Here is a 23766-nt window from a genome sequence, read left to right on the forward strand (position 1 = left end):
TTGCATGAAGGTTTATGTATTTTGTTTGAGTGTGGAAACAAGTCTTTGAAATTATAATACAACCAAACTCAGTCTTCATCCTGGACACTTTGTTTTTAACTATACTTTTGTGTCAGGTAGTACCTAAGATAAGTGTGAAACTAGAATGATTTAAGTTAACATGTTTTACTGGGCTCCTCAAAAGTGCCTACTTGGGGTACTGTTGGTTTACCTGTGCTTACCTCTCTTTTCTTTCTAGAATATGGTATCAAGTTTTCGTGTTTCTGAACTGCAAGTGTTGTTGGGGTTTGCTGGACATAATAAAAGCGGGCCGAAACATGACCTCCTGATGAGGACACTGCTCTTACTGAAGAGCGGCTGCAGCCCAGCAGTTCAGATAAAAATCCAAGAACTTTATAGCCGTCGTTACCCAAGGACGATTGAAGGACTTTCAGATTTATCAGCTATAAAACCTGCAGTTTTCAATTTGGACAGTAGTTCCTCTCCTGCTGAGCCTGACCTCATTGTTGCTGACATTCATCCACTCTCTTCTTCAGTCACACCTCGGTCTCCTTCCACACCTGTCAGTTCTGTGTTCCTCCAAGACACTAAGCCCAACTTTGAGATGCAGCAGCCATCCCTTCCAATTCCACCTGTTCATCCTGATATTCAACTGAAAAGCTTATCATTTTATGATGTGCTTGATGTGCTCATAAAACCTACAAGTCTAGGTAAGTGTTCAATAGCTCTGTAAGTTGCTTAATTCATGAAATAAGTGTTGCTAATGACAGTACAAAGTTGACTTAAATGGCTTTTTGCAGCTGGGAAAAAGTGGAAACTCCTTTCCCTTCTCATCTCTACCCTTGTCCTCTCTTCACCACTTGTCACCCAATGCCAAGCCACACCTCAGAAAACAGTGTTCTCTTTTGTTAATATTATATGATTAAAGATCTTTGTCTTTTGAATATTAAATAATAGACTAGAATAGTGTTTTGCGGAGAAAAGAAGAAACCTCACAACTTTATAAAAGTTATTTACGGCCCCGGACGCATATGGAGAAAATTCTCCTCAAAAGGCATGCGTACCCCTGAAGATCTCAGGTCTCCTTTTATACCCCCTTCCAAATGCATATGCATACAGTTTTACAATAGGTTCATACATATTCATTCTGCATGACATTTATCACCAGTTCTTCTTTATCAAAGGAATTCCTAGGTCGGGGGCAAATTGACCTTGTGGTCATTTCTGTTTTTCTTTCTCTGTCTCCTTGCTGTCTTGGCATGCGAGTTTTTCCTTCAGCTTTGGCCTCACAGACTTTTCACCGCTGCTAGACACTTCACCTAATTCAGAATGGATCTCTACTCTGTCTCATTCCCCCCTTTCCTAGGAAATAAGTAAATTCTTTTACTTAATGAAAACCTTCATGGCAATAAGTGTCTTTTAATGCTTCATTATGTACGTTTGATAAAGAGGTTAGTACAGCCATTCGTTGTAGTATTCTCGAGTTCCAAATTAACAATATAATAGATAATCTTAAGCTTATCTCAACTAATATTAGTAAAACTGCAATGGGGTGGCACAACTTATTAAAGATTCCATTTGCAGTTGGTGACCATCCAAAGATCACATCTCACCAGTGATGATCCATATTTTGTTTTATTCTTTGTAGAACTCTGGTTATCTCCTTTGTATCATGTTGGAGAGTAATTAAGGTTTTCTTTCCACTTTCATGGATTTCTTTCAAGACTTCCAATAGGTCTTGGCGCTTAATTAATTGTTTTACTAATGTAAGGTTCATCCCAATAGGGGTAGGTGGTAGTCTGTGATACATTGTGTAATTGGCTTTAATCAGCTGGTGGGATGTTACTGGTATCAAATACGAAAAATCTCACCCAATAATCTTAACAAAATTACAAATACAGAGATGAGAATGGTTTCTACTAGACAGAATAACATCATTGCTATCAATTTGTACAGCAGCACAAGCAGTTCTCAAGCATACACCCTTTTCCAGTATATACGAGCAGAGTTTTCTGGTCAGTGACTGGATGAATTTCAAAGTGGCAAATACTCTGTTCAGTGTCCAAACACACATCTTGGGCATTACGTATGGTAAGCACAAAGGCAGTGGCCATATTAGAAACAGGATCATAGGTGAAATTCACCATAGTCCACCAGGATTGAAACTTCCTTTCAATATCAATTGCATTATCCCACACAATTTCTTGAATTTCAACTGGAAAATTACCTTCACCCCTTTCCCATATGATCAGAGCTGCTGTTGCTTGTATCCATAACTGTGCTTTTATACAACTGAAAGCTAAAGACACATTATCTTGAACTATACTAAGTGCTTCTACTATCAGCTTGTGGTCTTGGTCCCCGGCCTTTTCATACTTCCTTACTTTGGCAGTACTTTTGAAATCTGTCACTGGCTAGTTCCTAATGCCAATAGAGATTACTATAAAGGCTGCTTCAATTTTGTTAGGCTACCTGCTGCAGTGGCCAGTTTATTCATCAGTATTTCTGAATCAATTCCATTTAAAACTCCTAATCCTGTCCCTAATATGCCAGTTAGATGTTTGTTATGGGGAACAGGAACTGATTTCTGTCCATGACCATCCCTCCCTGCCAGAGGGATGTGCTGGGCTCACACTGCAAATTCAGACACACTTCACAAGTGTATCTGACAGAGGTTTAGGTCATACTTGAGGCAGATGTTTGTTCTGAAATGTAGAGACCTCAGGGAATCTAACCTCTCCTTCCCCCTGCAAAGCACCTGATTTCCCAGATGTGTGGCAAGCAGGAATGTCTCTCCTGGTCTACAAAACCTCACCCACCTTGCCCCTAGCTAAGATCAAGCTGTGGACTGTGTTCAGGGTAGAAGATAACAGTATTTGTCTGTGGAGAGTTTATTTCAAGCATGGCTTAAAGAAAAAGGCCATGAAGGCATACAGTGGAGAGAACAGTAAAAGGTAGTTGCAAAGCAGTTCCAAAAGCAGTTCCCAGCCTGATTTCTATAAACAATTAGGCTGTCTCATGCATCACTTCATAAACAATAAGGTTCTCAGACAGTCTTCCCATAACAAGCAAAACACCCTCTCTGGGAAAAGATGGCACCCTGGGAACAGATATGGAAGTTTTGGGAACCTTTCATATCACAGTGGGAACACTGGTTCTGTTTTTAATAAACAATCATCGGTATTGTAAAACAAAGGGAGTGGTTAGAGTTTTCTCTGTTAGCCTATCGTGAACCTGGATTTTGGAATATGCATGAAGTTAATTAACACTGTTATTTAAAGTGACTGATCGATCAATAAATCGGAGTTGGATGCATTAAAGGATGGTCGTCTCCCCTTCACTTCAACATTTGTCAAACAGATAAGAATAAAACTGGCTGGAACAAATGGGATTTGGGTAGAAAGATTTCAGGTCCAAGCCTCAAGTAAATAATGAAAGGGAAATCTGAGAGAAGAGCCTAAATTCATTGCAGTGCCTCAGAAGAAACTGGGACGAGGTTTCTGCTACTTGAAACACTCAGCACAAAAGTGATGCTCAAAATCCTACAGCCTGCTGCTGAGCTCTGAGGGGGGGTCTCTCTCTCTCTACCTCTTTTAAGCAGAATCCAACTGCCTCAGACTGGGACAATCACTGATCCAAATCTCAGTAGGAAAAGGGATAGCTATAAATAAAGAAAATCACCTTCCTTGCTTGGGTTAATTCACCACCTGCAGTTCAGCACCCTTTACCAGCCATTGCCTGAGTGTTCAGCCAACCAGCTTGGAAAATGACCTAAGGAAACTGATTTCTTGGTGTTCCTGGTTTTAGGCACCAGGAGAGCTGGCTCCTCCCTTTCTTGTTCTGCTCCTGAGATATGTCTGTTTTTGTAACCATGTTGTCCAGCCCTCAAAGGAAGTTTTTAGGAATGAGGAGCAGGCTGTTTGGATTTTTGAGATGTTAATTTGCATTATCAACTCCACACATTTGAGAGACCATTCTGGATTGAGTAATAGCTGTTGTTCAGTCACATTCTTTACTACGTTAGGTTCAAGTTTGGAGTTTGGGTAGAGTCTGAACTAGTATGGGGTGTATAAGGCCCTGCTGTGGTAGAAAGTGCAGTGTCCACTTTGAATTCAAATGAAAGTCTGATAGCAATTCGAGCTCAAAGGCAGGTCACTTCTACAGGCTGTATCAAGGTGAAATTACACCAACAGTCTGATTCACTTAGGTTATCACAGACTTCCTGGTGTTCATATACACCAGGGGAGGTTCAGACACTAATTACATCTGGTCTCTCATAAGCCATCCTATTGATAACCCAGCACTTTACTTTGATTTCTTCTCCTCTGATTCCTTGAAGTGTTCACAGTTCCTGTTCCTGCTATTCTTGCTCCTCACATACCTGATTCTCGTGGATTACTACAGTAGATATGTTTAAATCTTTTATCTCAGAAGGTTTTCCTATGATCCAGTATACTGATTAAATGCCAGGGACAAAGGCCATTCAGCACTGCTTTGGGTAGAGGTACTCTCTAGTCTTAAAACTTCAGTTATAATTCCATACAAAAAAATCCTGTAAACTAAAGTATGAACTACTCCTGTGCACGAGGGCGAACGCGGCCCTAAGTCCGGCAAGCAAAAGGGGAGAAGCGGCCGACGCCCCTGCGCATCAGAAGCCAGCCCCCCTTGGTGTCTTGGCCTCGGGCTGGGCTGGATTGCGGACTTGGGTTCATGCAGGACGAGACGAGTGAGGAGGCGACCACTTGCTGGGGGTAAAACGTCGGTTTATTGAAGAGTCCACAGGCAGCAAAAAGGGCAACCAACAGGTGGAAAAACCCACAGCAAATGGCCCCGAACACGGGGGAGACAAAGTTTTTACAGGGAAGGGGTGGAGAAGGGAGGGGAAGCCCAGCTAACCAATAGGGGAACATGTGGGGCTGTACATAAGAAAACTGACACAAGAACTTATCCAATAAACATAGAACAAAGGAGGGGCCCCGGGACGCCAGCCAACCACAACCCCCAGAGAGAAGAATGTTCTCGAAAGCAGGGAGGAGTGGGGGGTGATTGACTGGGCCCAGGGAGGAGGAAAACTTTACTTATATGGTGGGATAAGGGAGGAGCAGTTATGTAACTTGGGAGATTGACAACTAATGGGGGCAGGGGTAACCATAGTAACTCAACTGTCAGGGCAATAGTGGCGGGAAAACTGGGAAGAGAGGAACCATTTATGGAGAACAAAGGGAGAACATACATAAAATGAGGGAGCAAACTGAGAAACTTAAAAACACACTACAACATCTCCCCGTTTCTTAACAAATAAAATAAAAAGAAACAAGAATGTCCATATAAACTCAAAATTCTGAGGCCCGCGGCTGGTCCTGCCAGTCTTCGCCTTCTCCGAGCTGGAGTTCGTCTGTCTCTGGATGTTCATGAGGCGGCTCGGTTGACCCTTCCTCGTCCACAGTTTTTTCGGCCTCTGGGGAGAAGTCTTCCAGCTCGAAGTGCTCTTCCGACGGAATTGCAGCGTGGTTTACAGTGGGTGAGGTGGCCTTTGCTATTAGTCTTTGGACCAAGCCGCGGATCAACATGATTAAAACGGAAAATATGATCAAACTCAAAACAACCTTAAAAGCTGACTCTAAAATAGAACTGGCCCACGCGCTAAGGCCCCAACCCTTGAAAATGTCTCCCAGCCAGTCTGATGTCTCCTGCTTAACCTGATGTAGAAGGTCTTGGAGTTTCTTGATGGAGTGTCTGGCGTCCTCAGCTCGAGAGGACAGGTTCAGGCAGCAGAGGCCCTCAAACTCCTCGCAGTGATGATGATGGAGCATCAATAGAAAATCTATTGCTGCTCTGTTTTGGAGTGTCGCCTTCCTTGTTATTTCCTCGTCTGTGAGGAGGTCGTAGAGCGCGGCTGAAGTAAAATTTGCTTGTTTAGCCACCCAACACTCTAGGCGGCCCAATTCACCTAGAGCCTTCACCACCGATACCCAAGGCAACAAGATGGTAAAGGCGACGGATTTTGAGTGTGACCAATGAGTAATTTCATCATCACAGTCCTCAGTGAGATCTTTGAGACCTCTTTTAGGTCTAGCCAATTTGGATGTGATGTTTGTCCTCTTCCAATTGATAATTTGAGTGATGTTGGGGGTAAACAGCGTCAGCCGGCCAAAAGTGCACGGCCCTCCGACCAGGCCAGAGGGGATGCCACAAATTAAAAGCACACCTCGGGGAAGGGAGTAAGGGGTCCGTCCAGTAGTGGTGGGGCCGAGGATCTTTAGGACAGCCTTACACCACTGCTTAGCTTGGTATTCCAACTTGGACTCTAGCACCACCTCACTACCCCTCTCGACGGGGGTGATTGTATAATCAAACTGAAAGCAAATTGATGCATTGGCCGAGCCGAGGAGATGTAACTCTGTGGGCTCGGAGGGTGCAGGATCCAGCCTGCTCACTCCGTCTCTCCAGGCGTTGGAGGAATCAAAACTGGGGAGTATAGTAAGGCTCTGGGCTAGGATCGGGGTAAAGGCACTTTGGAAGGCAGGGGGGAACTCACCTGGAGAGAAAGGGGTCCCCACAAGGCAAGATGACATCGGGTCCTCTGCTGCGCCGGTGTCTAGGCATATATTGTCCTGTCCTAACGATTGAGCCAAGGCACGCCAGTTGTTGACTTTCGGCTGGGGGATGACCCACGGCTCCGAAGGTGGCAAAAGTAGTCCGCAGGTCGTCATGATCACCATTAGCAGGCTAGGGTTGGGAGCCGGTGATGTTGAAACGGAGGCCATGGGGGAGATGTTAACTGAAACGAGAGAATATAGTAAAAGTATAACGAATTCACAAAAATGGTTCCTCTCCAAACAACCAGTTTAAATAAAACATACGGGGGGTAAGAGCTGGAGCAGGGGGTGAATGGGAGGAAACGTGACATAGGAGGTCAAGGGGTGGAGGAGAAGCTGGAGGAGAGGGCTCTTCGGTAACCGAGGGGAGATCTGGAGAGAAGGACGAAGACTGATGGTGTGGTTTCCTCCGCCGACACCAACAAGCATGCCGGACCTGTGGTACTGCCTCCTTCTTGGTCCTCTGTTTCGGGACGAAAGGCCTGACCCACTTGGATGGAATCCACCTGGGGCCTGAGGGAGTGGACACGCAGGCATATCCCCTCCCCCAGGTCACCAGGTCAAAGGGGCCCTCCGTCCGCCAGGTCTCCGGATCTTTTACAAGAACCGGTGGCCTGGCTTTAGGCTGCAGCTGCTGGTGACTGCCGAAGTGCCGGACCACCGGAGGATTTTGGCTGTCAAAAGAGCAATTTAGAAAGTTAAGCATGTACAATGCTCTTGACAGCCGGACGTGGGGGGTCTCCACCTTCATCGCCGGTTGTTGCCGGGATAAGATCTTCTTAAGGCTCTGGTGGGCCCTGTCCACCATGGCTTGGCCTGTTGGGGAATAGGGGATGCCAGTCTTATGGACTATTCCCCATTGCTGCAGGAAGCTCCGCAGCTCCTTGGAGGTATACGCAGGGCCGTTATCTGTTTTTAGGGCCCTAGGGATGCCCAAGACAGCGAATGCCCGAAGCAGATGCTTCTGGACATCTGCTGCCTTTTCGCCTGTGTGGGCAGAAGCATAGATAGCCCCAGAGAAGGTATCAACTGAGACATGGACGTAACACAATCGACCAAAAGATGGGATATGTGTCACGTCCATCTGCCACACCTCGCAGCTTGCCAAACCTCGGGGATTGGCCCCCGAGGCCACCATAGGCATCTGATCATGTTGGCATTGGGGACATGTGGCCACTATCGCCTTGGCCTGATCCTGCGTCAGATTGAATTGCCGGACCAGGCCAGGCGCATTCTGATGGAAAAGTTGGTGACTGATCTTAGCCTGGCCGAACACGTCTGGGAGAGGGGCCTGCGTAACAGCAGCTGCGGCCAGAGAGTCGGCACGCCGGTTGCCTTCCGCAATAAACCCGGGCAGATCAGTATGTGATCTCACATGCATAACATACAAAGGGTGCTCGCGGTGGGAGACTAGCTCGATGAGCCTGTTAAGCAAATCAAATAATCTTTTGTTGGTGACCTCTTGAAGAACCGCAGACTCAGCTCGAGACACTACACCTGCGACATACGCAGAATCTGTAACCAAATTAAAAGGCCCAGGGAATCTCTGGAATGCCCGGACGACTGCGTCCAACTCAGCAACTTGTGGAGAGCCCTCCACAACAACAACATCGGTCTTCCACTGCTGAGTCTGAGGATCCTTCCAAGTCATAACTGACTTGTGGGATGCTCCAGACGTGTCTGTGAAAACTGTCAAGGCATCCAGCGGCTTCCTGCTCTGAACCTTTTTCAGCGATAATTTGAACTCAGAATTGAATAATTTGTGGGCCGGCCGATCTACTGCGATGCGCCCAGTGTAGCTATCTAGTGCAAACTGCAGGTGTTCATTAGTTTGCAGCAGTTCTTCAAAGGTCTTTAAGTTGGCCCGATTCTAATTTAATTGGGATATGTATGCATGTGAAATCACACCCCGCCAGCTCCCTGATCCTCGATCTTGCTTTGAGGATCAGTTCGGCTACCAACTCCTGTGGCCGTGTCATTCTTTTGGACCGATGGTGGCTGAGGAACACCCACTCTATAATTAAGAGGGGGTCACCCAGCCCCTGGTCCTTTACACTGGTGTCCCACTGGTGTATCATGCCATGGAGGTGTGGCAATTTTCCCAGTATAATAAATTTGAAGGACAGGCCCGGATGGTAACGGTGGGCCTGCCTGGCTGAGATAACTTTCTGTATCTTCTCCAAGGCCACCTCCGCCTCTGGGGTGAGATCCCTAGGGGAACTAAGCCCCTCTCCCCCTTTCAACAAATTGAAAAGGGGGGATAGGTCTTCAGTTGAAATGCCTAGCCAGGGTCTCACCCAATTTAAAGACCCACACAGCTGATGGACATCCGCTAGGGTCTGGACTTTCGTCCTAATAGCCAATTTTTGCGGAACAATGGTCCGCTTGGTAATCTCAAGACCCAGGTACCTCCAAGGTGGCATCCTTTGAATTTTGTCCTGCTGGAGCTCGAACCCTGCAGCAACCAACACATTGGTTGTCAGGTCAAGCGCATGGGCAAGCAGACTGTGGTCGGGCGCACACACGAGGATGTCGTCCATGTAATGGTGGATGATGACGGCATTCCCGAGGGCTGTACGTATGGGTGACAGCAGCGAAGCGACATACCATTGGCAGATCACAGGGCTGTTCTTAAGGCCCTGCGGAAGCACACGCAAATGATAGCGCTTGGCTGGGGACTCACGGTTGATGGACGGAACCGTGAACGCAAAGCGCGGGGCATCGTCTGGGTGCAGGGGAATCTGGAAAAAACAATCTTTTATATCTATAACTGCCAAATTCCAATTTTGGGGGAGCATTGCTGGGGAGGGCATCCCTGGCTGAAGAGGACCCATGTCACTTATTTGTTCGTTAATTTGGCGGAGGTCTGTCAGGAGCCGCCACTTGTCCTTATTAGGCTTCTTAATTACAAACACTGGGGAGTTCCAAAGTGACATGGTCTCCACCAGGTTGCCTTTCAGTAACTGCTCCTGAACGAGCTCATTGAGCGCCTTTAATTTTTGCTTGTTGAGTGGCCACTGCCAGACCTGTACTGGTTTATCTGACAGCCAATTCAGCTTCCAGGTCTGGCGCTCCTCAGTGGCCACTGCCCGAAAAACCTGGGGAGCCTTTGGGAGGTCAATTCTGGCTCCCCACTGGGCTAGTAGGTCCCTTCCCCAGAGAGGCTCAGTGTAATCTAAAACGAATGGGCGTATAGAGGCCAATTGCCCGTCGGGCCCCTTAATTTGCACAATGCTCTTAGACTGATTGCCCAATTGAAGGCCCCCAACACCTGAGATCGTGCCCGCAGCGCTTTGCAAGTCCCAATGTGACGGCCACTCCCGAGAGGGAATGATCGTCACATCCGCACCCGTGTCCAAAAGACCCCTCACTATCTTTTTGTCCCCGCCCAACGAGAGCTGACAAGTCAGGCGGGGCTTCTCCCTCCCCACCAGCTGTGCCCAGGCTACTGTCGGAGGCGATGTCCTCTCCACAGAGTTTTTCCAATGATCTTTATCTGGAACCGGAATAGCCTGGGCAATAATCTGTCCCTTAGGGAGGAAGAGTGGGGGTCGGACACAGTACAGCCCTACCGCGAAACTGTCCCGGTCGGTAGTTACCAGACCAGGGACGATGTGAATGTCTCGCGGTGTGTGCTTCGTGTCCCCGACGACAGTCCACCTGCAACGTCCAAGTTTCGTCCAGCGACCCGGGTGTTGCAGGTCGACAGACACCAGCTGGATGTCACTACTAGGGAGATAAAAGTCCCTAGTTAGCTGTAGCCTGTAAGGGGAAACAGAGGACATGGTGTTAAGCGCAGGTACAGTACCACAGGTTGGTGTAGTCATATCCGATAAAGAAGTCAAGTCCGGCAAAGCAAATGTTGGCGGCTCTCTCTCGTCTCCTCCCTCCCCGCTTGTTGTTAAGTGGCCTGCCGCATTTTTGTCTTCGCACAGGGAGGGGCTGCGCTCCGGGCCTAGTTTTTTGTGCCCTTACTCTCCTCCCTTTCCCGCCTCCTTCTATACTCTAAATAATCTAATTGCATCGGGCATTGGGGCATCCAATGCCCTGTCTTGCCACAGAGGTGGCAGGGGTGGGTGGCCGTTGCTCTTCTGCCGGACCCGGGTGTTGGGGGTCCGGCAACGGGGGCAGCTTCTATATCAAGGAAGTCTGGTTCAGGGCCCTCCGCAAAAGTCACTGAGGCTCTTTTAGGCCGCGATGGTAGGGATACCTGGCCTACTACGGCCTCTATCATGGCCTCCACCGTGGGCCGGGGACTGCGAGGGAGAATCCTGATGGCCTTCCGACACTCCTGGTTGGCGTTGCTATACGCCATCCTCAGGAGTATCTTCTCCCTGTCATCTTCCCCGGTCGCCTGCGCCACTATGTATCGGTAGAGGTGCTCGATGAAGACCATATAAGGCTCTTGCGGCCCCTGCCGGACTTCATCGTCCTCCCATTGGGAGGTCACCACCTCTAGCTTATAAAAGGCCCGCTCTGCTGCTCTAGCAGTCTCTACAAGCTGAGGCGGGAACAAGGCCTTTGCTTGAGCTGCCCCCTCTGCCCACTGTCCCTCGCCCAAAAGATGTTCTTGGGAGATTACTAAACCGTCCGCATCATGAGACATTGAAGGATTCCCCCAAAGAATCGGGACAACCTCCAATATCTCCCTCCTCCATTCCCCCACCCAGACCCTAAACTCCATGGGTCTTGTTAAACTGGAGAAGAGGGCCCTCAGGTCCACCGGCACCAAATCTCCCAGTGCAAGGGCATTCCGGAGCATACCCCGGAAGTACTCCGACCCCTGGGAGTAGTCCTTCTGCGCCTTGCACAGTTCCTTAATCCGGGCCTGTGCTAAAGGCACCCACTGGGCCTGAGGGCTCCCCTCCCTGCTGAGGTGGTACGTAACCGGAGCGGCTTCCAATAAAGGCGCCTGCCCCGGCTTCCAGTCATCCACCCCCCCCCCCCGAACACAAGGCGTGAGAACCGGAAGGGGGAGCGTGGGAACCGGAATTGGAGGAGGTCGGGGCAGGGTCTGGCAATGGGGCAGGGCGAGGGAGTGGGCGCGGCACACCACCCCTCTCCACCTCCTTGATGGAGTTCGGAGGTGGAGCAGACTATGAAGGTGGTGCAGGGGAGGAGTAAACAGGGGGCTGAACCGGGGGAGGAACCTGGGGAGGAACCGACGGAGGATTGGAGGGCGGAGAAATGGAAGGGGCAGAGGGAAGATATGAGGGAGGGACAACCGAAAAAGAGGTTGGGTCCAGGGGAAGGAAGGGGTTGGCATCAGGGAGGAAAGGGTTAGGAGGAGAGGAAAGAGCCCTGGTGGGAACGGCCGCGTGGCCGCCGCCATCTCAGGCTCCAAGGGAGCCCTTTTGAAGGTCTTCGCAAAACCGAACAACTTTGGGGTTTGAAGCCGGGGACTTGGGGACCGGGGTAGAGGGTAAGGGAAGAGAAGGAGCCTGGCCAGGGCTCCTCGAGGGGGGAGGCCGAGCAGGTCGAGGGGGAGCAGGGGCAGGATGGGCCCCCTGCCTCTGGTCGGCCTTCAAAATCCCCCTCGAGGGCTCCTGCCTACGGGATGAGGGAAAGGTTTGAGGGGCAAGGGCAACTGAACGAGGAGAACGAGGGGACAAACCAGAACCCGCGGGACTTTTCTTAGGCTCCCCAGACGTGCGGAGTGTCGCATACACTCTGCGCGCGCAATACGCCACGGTGGCCAATTTTGTCTCCCCGGAATTTATGGCCTCTTCTAATTTTGCCACAACGGCTGCCCAAAACCGTGGCTCTTTTACGAGTTCCGGGGAGACCTCGGGGAACCTAGAAAATACCCACTTAACTAAACATTTTAACTCCTGCTCGGGGGCCTTTTGACCACCCCCAAGCAACAAACCCTTTACAACATAATAAACCTCCTTCTGGGATTTTCCCAAGCCGGCACTCATGGCGCCTTTCTAGAGCAGGAGCTGCTGCCACTAGAAAGGGGGAAAATCCTCTGATGACACAACCGCACGCCTGGGAAACAACGAGAACTTAAACAATGAGCCGCCCGCCGCCGGCCCCTGCTCCCCCCACCACCCCAAAGTCTGGGTTTACAGCCGGAGGGAAAAAAGGAGATTGGGTGATGGGTCCGGCCCCACGTCTGGGGAAATCCGGCACCCACAGGGAAGAGAAAACAAAAACGGCGCGGGGGTGAGGAAAAACCTCAAGGAGAGAAGGCAGGGGGTAGGTCCCCAACGCAGGGCATATACACCTAGGGAAGGTTAAAAAGGCAGGGGGGAAACTGGAGAGTCCCCAGGTCGGGGCCCGAACTTACCAATCCTGCAGCGGCGACAACGAAAAACCAGGCAAGCGTCCTCATCTCAGGAGTCGTCCTCTGAGGGTGCGAGGAGTCCCGACTCCGGTCCCCAGGGAGCACTGCCCCTATAACGGGGCCTGCTACCACCTGGGGTAGTCCGGCATCCAGAGGGTAAGTAAATCCCAATTCCGCAGGGTCCGGTCCGTGGTGAAATGTCCACTTCGTCAGCCCCTACGTTGGGCGGCAGACTGCGCGAGGGTGAACGCGGCCCTAAGTCTGGCTAGTAAAAGGGGAGAAGCGGCCGACGCCCCTGCGCATCAGAAGCCAGCCCCCCTTGGCGTCTTGGCCTTGGGCTGGGCTGGATTGCGGACTTGGGTTCACGCAGGACGAGACGAGTGAGGAGGCGACCACTTGCTGGGGGTAAAACGTCGGTTTATTGAAGAGTCCACAGGCAGCAAAAAGGGCAACCAACAGGTGGAAAAACCCACAGCAAATGGCCCCGAACACGGGGGAGACAAAGTTTTTACAGGGAAGGGGTGGAGAAGGGAGGGGAAGCCCAGCTAACCAATAGGGGAACATGTGGGGCTGTACATAAGAAAACTGACACAAGAACTTATCCAATAAACATAGAACAAAGGAGGGGCCCCGGGACGCCAGCCAACCACAACCCCCAGAGAGAAGAATGTTCTCGAAAGCAGGGAGGAGTGGGGGGTGATTGACTGGGCCCAGGGAGGAGGAAAACTTTACTTATATGGTGGGATAAGGGAGGAGCAGTTATGTAACTTGGGAGATTGACAACTAATGGGGGCAGGGGTAACCATAGTAACTCAACTGTCAGGGCAATAGTGGCGGGAAAACTGGGAAGAGAGGAACCATTTATGGAGAACAAAGGGAGAACATACATAAAATGAGGGAGCAAACTGAGAAACTTAAAAACACACTACAACACTCCCGACCGCAATATACTCATTTTGCCTGAGTAAGTTTTAGTCTCAGTTCATTGTCTCCTGGTGTCACTCCTGAAGGGGCTTCTGGGCCTTTTTCACCCGAGAGTGATGGATCCAGGCATTCTGCTCCTTGATTTTGATTGCAGTGAAGGTGGTGAGAAGTACTTGCAGTGGTCTCTCCCACTGTGGTTCCGAAGTCTTCTCTGTAAGAGACTTAACATATACATCATCCCCAGGCTATCTAACTCCCTGCTCCAGATGGCTACTAATCTGTCGCACTATTTTGGAAATGAAATGTGATTCTTTATCTGAGGATATCGTGGCTGGAACTCTGAAGCGTGGTATTATTTCTTGTAAAAATAATCTGGTCACCTCTTGAGCTTCGACAGTTCTGGTGGGGAATGTTTCTGGCCACCCTGAAAATGTATCTATTAATACCAGTAAATACTGATACCCCCCTTTCCTTGGGAGTTCTGAAAAGTTGATTTGCCACTGCTGTACAGGCCCATGGCCTCTCCCAGTCTGACCGAGTTTTGGCCCGGGGGGGTATTTTGAGGTTAGTCTGGAGGCAAGGACCACATTATCAGCTCACCTGAGTGATAGTGGCATATAAATTCCTGACAACGATACAACGATTCTTTCAATCAGATGTGTGTTCTAGAAAGCCTGTGGAAATTACTACTTCAAAGTCAACACTTCATTTCAATGCACTCTGTATCACTCGCAACCTTGGTCATTTCGAGAAAGGAGCCACACTCTATAAAAGGCTTCTAAGTAGTTAGGCCCTAGTGTGTTTTCTAGTGCCCTTCCTTCACTAGTAACCACGAAAATGGGAAGGGATTACTAGCTCTCTTTCAATGGTAGCCCACCCCTTGCAGTTGTACGTCTCTTTTGATTAGTATTATTGTATTATGGCTTACCTTTGAGGAAAATCTGTACCTCATCCTTTGCTGCTTTCTTTGCCTCTCCATCCGCCAGCTCATTTCTTTCCTCCAATTTTAAGCTCACTCTCTGGTGTGCCTTAATATGCCCTTAATATGCCCTTAATATGCCTTTTCAGATAGCTGAACTGCTTCCAGCAGCTGGATTGTCTCTTCTATCCCTGTGAGGTCAGCAGTCCCCTCTCCTTCCAGATGGCTCCATGTGCATGCACAACTCTGAATGCCTTTTGCTGTTTCTAAGGCATGGGTCAATGCATTTATCTCAGCATTCTGTGCAGAGGTACCTGTTGGTAAGGGTCCAGACTGTATTACCTCTCTGCAGGTAGTCACTGTGAACTTTGCAATGTCGCTTTCCACTGGCAATGTAGCTGCTCCTGTCAGTGAACCAGGTCTCTGCATCGTCCGGAGGAGTGTCCTTTAAGTCTGGGCGGCTGGAGTAGGTAGCTTCAGTGGTCTCTAGGCAACTATGGTGTACTGCTTCTCCTTGATTCCACTGAGAAAAGAAGCTGGGTTGACAATATTAGTCACCACTATCTCTACATCGTCTTGCTCTACCATGATGGCCTGGTATTTCAGAAACCTCTGTGGTGAAAGCCAGTGGCCACCCTTTACTTCCAGTACTGCGGACACTGTGTGGGACAGTAGCACAGTCATGTTTGTCCCAGGGTAAACTTGCATGCCTCTTGAATATTCAGCACAACTGCTGCTACAGCTCTGAGGCAACCTGGCCATCCTTTGGCTGTTGCATCTAGTTGCTTAGAGAAGTAAGCAACTACCCTCTGGTATGGACCCAAGTCTTGAGCCAATATTCCCAGGGCAATTCCTTGCGTGAAAAAATAGAAAGAATGCTTTACTTACATCTGGAAGTTTCAAAGCTGGAGCCAACATGAGGGCACTGTCTAGCTGGTGAAAGGCCCGTGTGGCGTCCCTTGTCCACTGGAGATCTCTGTTTCCATTGGCAATAAGAGCATAGAGGGGTCTGGTGAACAGTCCATAATTATAAACCCACAGCTGGCACTACCCTGCCATGCCTAAGAAGGTTCGAAGTTCTTTCATTGTCTGGGGTTTCAGGGTTTGGTATATGGCTTCCCTGCCTTAAAGTCTGCTGCTCAGCACTCACTTCTTACCCCAGGTAGATTACCTTCTGTTTCACTACCTGTGCTTTTTTCTTTGAGACTCTGCGTCCTTGGAATCCTAGGAAATTCAAAAGGCTTACCGTCCAGGCTTCTCTTGCTTCCCTCGTCCGAGTGGCTACTAGAAGATCGTCCACGTAATGCAACAGCCTCCTTTCCTCTTGTGGAGCTTCCCGGGACTCTGGGTCTTTGCAAGCTGTTCTCCAATCGGAGTGGGGAATCTTGAAGCCTTCAGGCACATGGACTATGTGAGCTTGTGTTTGAATGCAAAAATTTTCTGGCTGGCTTCATGGATAGGGAGGCAAAAGGAGGCATCTCTTAGGCCTAAAACAGTGAACCAGGTTAGCTCAGGTGTTAAACAAGTTAGTAAAGTATATGGATTTGCTACCACAGGGTATAAATTCTGTGTTATCTTATTGACAGCCCTTAATCCAGTACTATCAGTTATTGGGCTGATTCCTTCCTTATCTTCCTTTTGAGGGTACTACTCAGTTCTCACTAGTTGTGTTCTCTGCTTAAGCTTGATGCTCATGGGGGAGCATCTTTCAGTCTCCCTGGTACAGCAGAGGCCCATACCCTTGAAAACACTTATTTACTTATTCTAATATCTCCTTACTAATGTCTTTCTTAATTTCAGTGTCTGTTAATGTTAAGCCTAACATCTTTATATCATTTGCCTCCAGAGTAACCTTTCTCATTTGAGAATGTTTAGCAAATTGAGCGAATTGTACAAAAGCTTTTAGGTACACATAGTACACATGTTACTTTAAAGGTTTGCACAAGTATGTCTTCTCAGACTGGCCAGTTGTTCATTCCCCACACTACAACATAAACATTCTCCACTGGTACTAAAGCTTTATTTAAAACTGAATATATGACCCTTGTGTCGACAAAAATTCTTCCCTTTTGGGGAGGTCATCTTTACCCTTCCTCCCTTACCTTGGGAGGAGCCTTTAGCAAATCATATGTACTCATTTTGCGAACTGTGATTGCTTTGCATTTCAGCATGATAATCTTTGCCTGATTTCATATGTTGCTATCTTATGCTGCATGCTGAACAACATGTTTGATTTGCTTTCTCTTTGCCTTGTTCTCCTTTTCAAGGGCCAAGACCAGAGGGCGGTCTGATCTCACAGTCTCTTTGCCATTCTGGGTGATTTCTTAAAACAAAAAGACATTTCAGCATACAAAAACTCTTTCCCATTTATCTTCCTATTATAAAACAGTACTAACAGCAATGAAGTATTATAAATCTTTTTATTTTCTGAGCTGCTCTTACTGGCAACCTCCTCCCAGTGAGCCCCTCCCAAAAGGGGCTAATTTAGGAACCTGTTTGCTCTGGTCAGTTCTCATTATTTATTTCTCCTTGCCCTATCTCGCTTCCACTCACACCTTTTTACAGACACCTTCACAGTAGTTTCTCAGTTTTCCTCCTATACACACACAGCTCCAGGTGGCAGGTATCAGATGTGATTCCCACACACAAGCTCTAAGACCTTAGGTTCTGAATCCGCTTGACCAGAAACCTCTAATTTACACTCGGGGCATGTGTCCTGACACTTATTAGAACAGCAAAACAGCAATACCAGTGTTTCTCATAAACACCGCACTGCAATAATACCTGCACATCCAGCTTTTGCCCACAGGCCATTCCCGTGTTCCCTGGGGAGACGGGGAAGCCAGAGCTGTCCCTGTGCCCAGGGGACAGCCACTGTCACCTCACACAGCATGCTAGCCTCTTGATGCACCAAAGGCTCCCTGAAATTGCCCACAAAGGCAGGCTCTTCTGTTTGTTACAGAGAACTTCAAATCCCTACAGCAGATTGTTTCCAGTCCAGACTTACTGCAGTACCAACTGAAGTCTCATAAATCTCATAAGTCTCATTAACTAATTAATCTCATTCATCTCTTCTATATAAACTCTGTTTTACAAAATATCAGTCTTTTCTAGTTCTCTTCTTGCACAATCTAATTAAGCCCTGTGTCTACTTACACTTGTTTTACTGCTTTGCAAAAAGGCTGTGCTAGTCACAGCCGAAACTCTGATATGCCCACAGACACACGCACCCCCCCCCCCTTTATATCAAATTCACTAGAGCCAAGGCTTGAATTGCTGTGAGGGGGAGAATTCTTGGAATTCCTTTAACTCACTTTATCGTAGTTAAGCATAAATCACCGTACTATAGTTCTCCTGTGTAAAATGCTAGTCTTGTTGCAACAAAATCTTAAAATCTCCACAAACACCACTATACAATCTGAGAATCAAATTACCACAATGCAGCGGAAGAAAATCACCACACAAAATCACTGGGAAAGGGCATATTTCTCAAAGTGCTCACTTTTCTCAACACAACACAGCATACCATAATTCAGCATTTACTCACATCAATTTTTCCTGGACACAATCAAAATAACAGCACACAGTCTAGAGATCAAGTCCAAACATCCAAGGCAAAGGAACTCTCTGAGCTCATACTCACAGTTAAAATGTACCAAATCTACACAAATCACTACATTTAAAGATGATAAATACCATCACTGACATTCCTCCACTCGCTTCTCCGCAGGGCACTTCTCTCCCTGCCCCCGCAGCCTGCTGCAGCCGGTGCCTCAGGCCTCACTCGGCTGCTTCAAACATGGGTAGTACTGACCCCCCCGCACTGTAGGGCACTGTAGATTTACTCTCTTTTATACACCATACACTTATCACTTGCACAATTACAAACACAGTGCACTGACCACACAATGCACACATTAACCATACAGCAACACAGTGTCCGGACATCACACACACACACAAACAAAACACACACGGGCTCAGCAGTTCTGCTCTATCAGAACAATGAACCCCCAATACACACATACACGGGTTCACCCGGCTCACCCCCAGAGCCTCTAGCGGTTCTGCTCTATCAGAACGATGAACCCCGTCTCTAATACAGCTGCTCCATCAGCTGAACCCAGACGTCTCTGGGTGGTTTACTCCCTTGCTCTCCTTTCCCTCCCCCGGGGGCCCCTCAGTACATACCGTATCTTCCTCCGCAGGCCAGCGGGTCATTGTCTGTCCTCGCAGGTGGCAAGTTGAGACAAGCGGAGCCCCACCAGGAAAAAAATCCTAGGGCGCGCCTTGGAGGTCCGTCTATCCCCCCTGCCCCTGCGGGGACAGAGAACTCCTGGCTTGGCTCGCCATAATGTTTTGCGGAGAAAAGAAGAAACCTCACAACTTTATAAAAGTTGTAAAGCCCGGTATGTTTATTTACGGCGCCGGACGCATATGGAGAAAATTCTCCTCAAAAGGCATGCGTACCCCTGAAGATCTCAGGTCTCCTTTTATCCCCCCTTCCAAATGCATATGCATACAGTTTCACAATAGGTTCATACATATTCGTTCCACGTGACATTTATCGCCAGTTCTTCTTTATCAAAGGAATTCCTAGGTCGGGGGCAAATTGACCTTGTGGTCATTTCTGTTTTTCTTTCTCTGTCTCCTTGCTGTCTTGGCATGCGAGTTTTTCCTTCAGCTTTGGCCTCAGACTTTTCACCGCTGCTAGACACTTCACCTAATTCAGAATGGATCTTTACTCTGTCTCAATAGTTCAGTTGGAAGGTAACTGCAATGATCCTTTAACTGCCTGATCACTTCAGAGCTGGCCACAAGTTAGAGTAATAGTCAAGGGCATTGTTCAAATGTCTCTTAAACACTGACATGCTTGGGGCATTGACCACGTATCTAAGCAGTCTGTTCCAGTGCTTGACCACCCTCTTTGGTAAATAAATGCTTCCTAATATTTAGTCTGAACCTCTGCTTTTGACTGAAAGATTTGGACCTGAAGTCTGCCTGGTGCAAGTGAGGAACACGTCTGTCAGGGTGTGGTGGGTTGACCTTGGCTGGATGCCAGGTGTCCACCAGGCTGCTCTATCACTCCCCAGTGGGACAGGGGAGAGAAAATAAGATGGAAAACAACTTGTAGACTTGTAGGTTGAGATAAAGCAGTTTACTAAAGCATAAGCGAAAGTTTGTGTGAGCACAAGCAAAAAGAAAAAAAGTTTATTCTCTACTTCCCATCAACAAGCGATGTTCAGACACTTCCTAGGAAGCAGAGCTTCAGCATGCATAGTGGTTGCTTCAGAAGGCAAACATTGTAGAATAACAAATGCCCCCCCCACCATTCCTCCTCCCTCCCTTAGCTTTTATATGAGTTGATGTCGTATGGTATGGAATATTCCTTTGGTCAATTTGGGTCAGCTGGCCTGGTTGTGTCCCCTCCCAGGATCTTGCCCACCTCCAGCCCCTTGATGGGGGCAAAATGTTGAGATACAGCACTGATGCTGTGCCAGCGCTGCTCAGCAGTAGCCAAAACACTGGTGTGTTTTCAACACCTTTCCTGCTACCAATGCAAAGGACAGTACTGTGAAGGCTGCTATGGGGAAATGAACTCCAGCTTAGCCAGACCCAATACAGAGGGTGAACAGGAAAAGTGTTGAAGTGAGGGGAGAACGGCCATCCTATAATGCATCGAACTCCGATTTATTGACTGATCAGTCACTTTAAATAACAGTGTTAATTAACTTCATGCATATTCCAAAATCCAGGTTTACGATAGGCTAACAGAGAAAACTCTAACCACTCCTTTTGTTTTACAATACCGACAATTGTTTACACAAAACAAAACCAGTGTTCCCACTGTGATATGAAAGGTTCCCAAAACTTCCACATCTGTTCCCAGGGTGCCATCTTTTCCCAGAGAGGGTGTTACACTTGTTATGGGAAGACTGTCTGAGAACCTTATTGTTTATAGAGTGATGCCTGAGAGAGTCTAATTGTTTATAGTAATCAGACTGGGAACTGCTTTTGGAACTGCTTCGCAACTACCTTTTACTTTTCTCTCAATTGCATGGCTTCATGGCCTTTTTCTTTAAGCCATGCTTGAACTAAACTCCCGACAGAAAAGGATTTCAGGGTCAGTAATTATTAATAAGTTGCAACAACGTAAATAGAACAAATGTGCTGGTTTGTTAGTTTGCCCTTATCTTGTTGCAACAATTCTGCAGGTTCTGATATCCAACACTGAAATAGATACTTTGTGCTGCACTGTTCAGTGTTGTACTCAGATTAGTGAAGGTTTCTCAGCCTATGAGTTATTGCCATACTGGATGTTAAAATGTTGGATGGACCTTTGTCCTCCAAATAACTTGAAATCTCAGTTTCACTTCCTCAAATGCCTTACTCTTCAATGTATTTAATTATTTTGAAATATGTTTTCTGTCTTGAAATTCAATCTGGCTTACCTAACATAGTAAAAAATGTTCCCTAACTATTTATTAGTATTGTTGTCATGGTTTAGGCCTGGCACAATGCCAGTGCCCCCATGAGAATACCCTCTCTCTGGTGTCTGCTGTGAGATGTGACCAGGAATAAGCAAAGCAGGCTCCTGCTTAGAAATAAAGAAAACTTTATTAACTAAACTACAAGAAAAGAAGAAAAAAAAATCATAAGGGAAAAAATGAAAACCTTACAAAAGCACTTTCCTCCTCCCCCCACAAAATTTCCCAATGCAATACATTCCTCCAAATCACCAACTCTTGGTCTGGCACCACCCTTTAGAATACTCAATCTTCAGTTCATGAAGAGGAGAGAAGTCCTTCTTGCCCCATAGGCTTCCCCTGAAAACACGTTGAAACCTCGTGTGTTTCCATGCCACTCAGCACCGCCCGGAAAATCCTTTGCCATCGTGACATCTTCCTTCCATGCCCAGTGCTCTCACCACTGTGCGTGGACCAGAGCTGCTTCTAGGGTTGTCTTTCAAGGATGCCTTGTCTCACTCCAAAAAAGGCACAGTCTCTCCTTCGGGACATCTGTCCCCCCCATTTTTTTTTCACCCCCTGGGGCCGAGGGGTACCCACACTGAACCCTCCTGGTTCTGAGGCACTGCCTCCCCCTAAATGCAGTCTCTGTGTCACAGGAAAAACTGGTTTAGTCTATGGCCACACAAGAAAAGTCCAGCCAGGCCACCCTGTCATCTCTCCCCCCACTCAGCCAGTCTTCTCCACTTCCCTCGGGCCTATTCCTTGTTATGTCATCTCTTATCTCTCTTCTTATTCAGCTCCAGGAGGATCAGCATTTGCAAAGTCTCAATCACGCAAGAAAAGGGCTAAAAATTTCAGTCTCTGCCTGTCCCAAAGCTCCGGAACTCCCACGCTGCCCTGCCGGGCACCTCAGCACCTTCACACCATGCTCCCCCCCTTCTCCTCCTGGGCCTGCGCCGCTATCAAATTCAGATGCCTGCTCTCCCTCCTTCTCTCTCTGAGGGGGGGGGGGGGCGTGTGTGGCTGCCCGATGTCTCTTGGTGCTCCTCCACCCTTCCATCCTTGGGCTGGGCCTACCTCATGGCCGCGTGGCTTTTCCCCTCCCCCCGCCTAGCCAGCAGCTGGGACAACGGGAGAGATCCAAAGCCTTTCCCAACGGAAGTCCAAAGAGAGCTTCCCGGGGGCACAGCTCTGGTTTTTAACCCCTGTGTTTTTCTCAGAGGCGGATCTAGTCCTCAGTGGTGGTACCAAATGCCAATCCTAAAATCTGAGCATCCATTGGTGGCCTGATGGTAGTGACCACAGCATCCCAGAAGGTCTCTTCCAAACTTGATGATTCTATGACTGATTTTAGAAGGACAGGAGCATTGGCTGAAAATTACTCTTACCATGGATTCATGTTCAAATTTGGACATGAGGCTTCCTTTATTTTTTTTTTAATTGATATGCATAGCTTAGAGTCCCAGTTAGTAGACCTGGGTGATTGAGATATGGAACAAACAAGTTTTGTGTATTTGAGAATTAAGGATTCAAATAACAGGTAGGTCAGAGAGCTAGGAGTATAGTCCACTTCAGTGCAACTCTTTAAAAGAGATGAATGTAGTTATTCTTTTGCACTGAGAACACAAGAGCAGGTGTAGGTCTGGAGTTTCATTTTAGCCAACACTCAATTCAATAACAAAACATTTCCATGATCTTTTTTACATGTGCTCAAGTATTATTTTAAAATATAAAATGTTGTCTGTGGTATGTGTGTGTGCACACATGCATACGTGTACAATGTAGCTGGTTTGAATTTTTTGAGGAACTTGGTGTGTGTTTGCTCTACCTGGGTACTATTTCATGTTTGTGTCCTTTATAAGTGGTTTTTTCTGGGCATAGAGATACTATTCTCTCACTGTCACAGTGTACAAGACAGTCTAGTAGCTCTTCCAAATTTGCCTGGTTTAGTTGTGCTATTTTTGTGGTTTTCATTCTTTCTGCTTACTTTAAATTGTTGAACAACTCCAATGTACTTTTATTCAGGTCAAGATTTCTAACTTTTCAAGTTGAAAGAAAGTAAAAAAGTAACATGTACATACACTGAACCTTTAATACTAAAATATTACAGCTTCCCATCACTGACAGACAAGCCAGTTTCTGATATGAAATTTCCATTTATTTATTTATTTATTTATTTATTTATTTATTTATTTATTGTTAAATGCTACTGATGTAATTCCCAGACATCAAGTCTAGCTGGCTTCTGTGGCCTTAGGGGTTGTGTACCCTCTCCCCCTTCTCCTCTCCCCTTCTTCTCAAAGGTTTAGTTACAATTCGTTGTTTCTGAATTGAGTAGTTTTCCATCTGTCCATTAATAACTTCTGGTGTAAGTTCTCTTCTTGTAGTACATTAAAATAGTTGTGTTATGATTTGGTGTGTGTTTGTTTGCACCTTTCTCTCTTAGGAGAAAGGATTATAATGCTCTTTGACAAGCTTCTTTAGTAGTGAAGTGTAATGTGATATTAAGCCATCTGAATATAGTTGAATGAATTATTTGTTCCATTCTTACTTCTTGTTTTTTGT

At 47.4% G+C, this 23766-nt stretch overlaps 1 protein-coding gene across 1 annotated transcript in view; it reads left to right on the forward strand.

Annotated features, from left to right (window-relative positions):
* The first annotated feature begins 241 nt into the window (after positions 1–241).
* Positions 242–23766, forward strand: part of LOC132086175 (E3 SUMO-protein ligase PIAS2-like) — a 48445-nt gene continuing 24920 nt past the window's right edge. The window contains exon 1 of the mRNA XM_059491644.1: positions 242–710. Within this exon, the coding sequence (XP_059347627.1) occupies positions 242–710 (469 nt within the window). The remainder of the gene's footprint in view (positions 711–23766) is intronic.

This window comes from Ammospiza nelsoni, chromosome W (assembly GCF_027579445.1).
Source record: "Ammospiza nelsoni isolate bAmmNel1 chromosome W, bAmmNel1.pri, whole genome shotgun sequence".
NCBI classification, from domain to species: Eukaryota; Metazoa; Chordata; class Aves; order Passeriformes; family Passerellidae; genus Ammospiza; species Ammospiza nelsoni.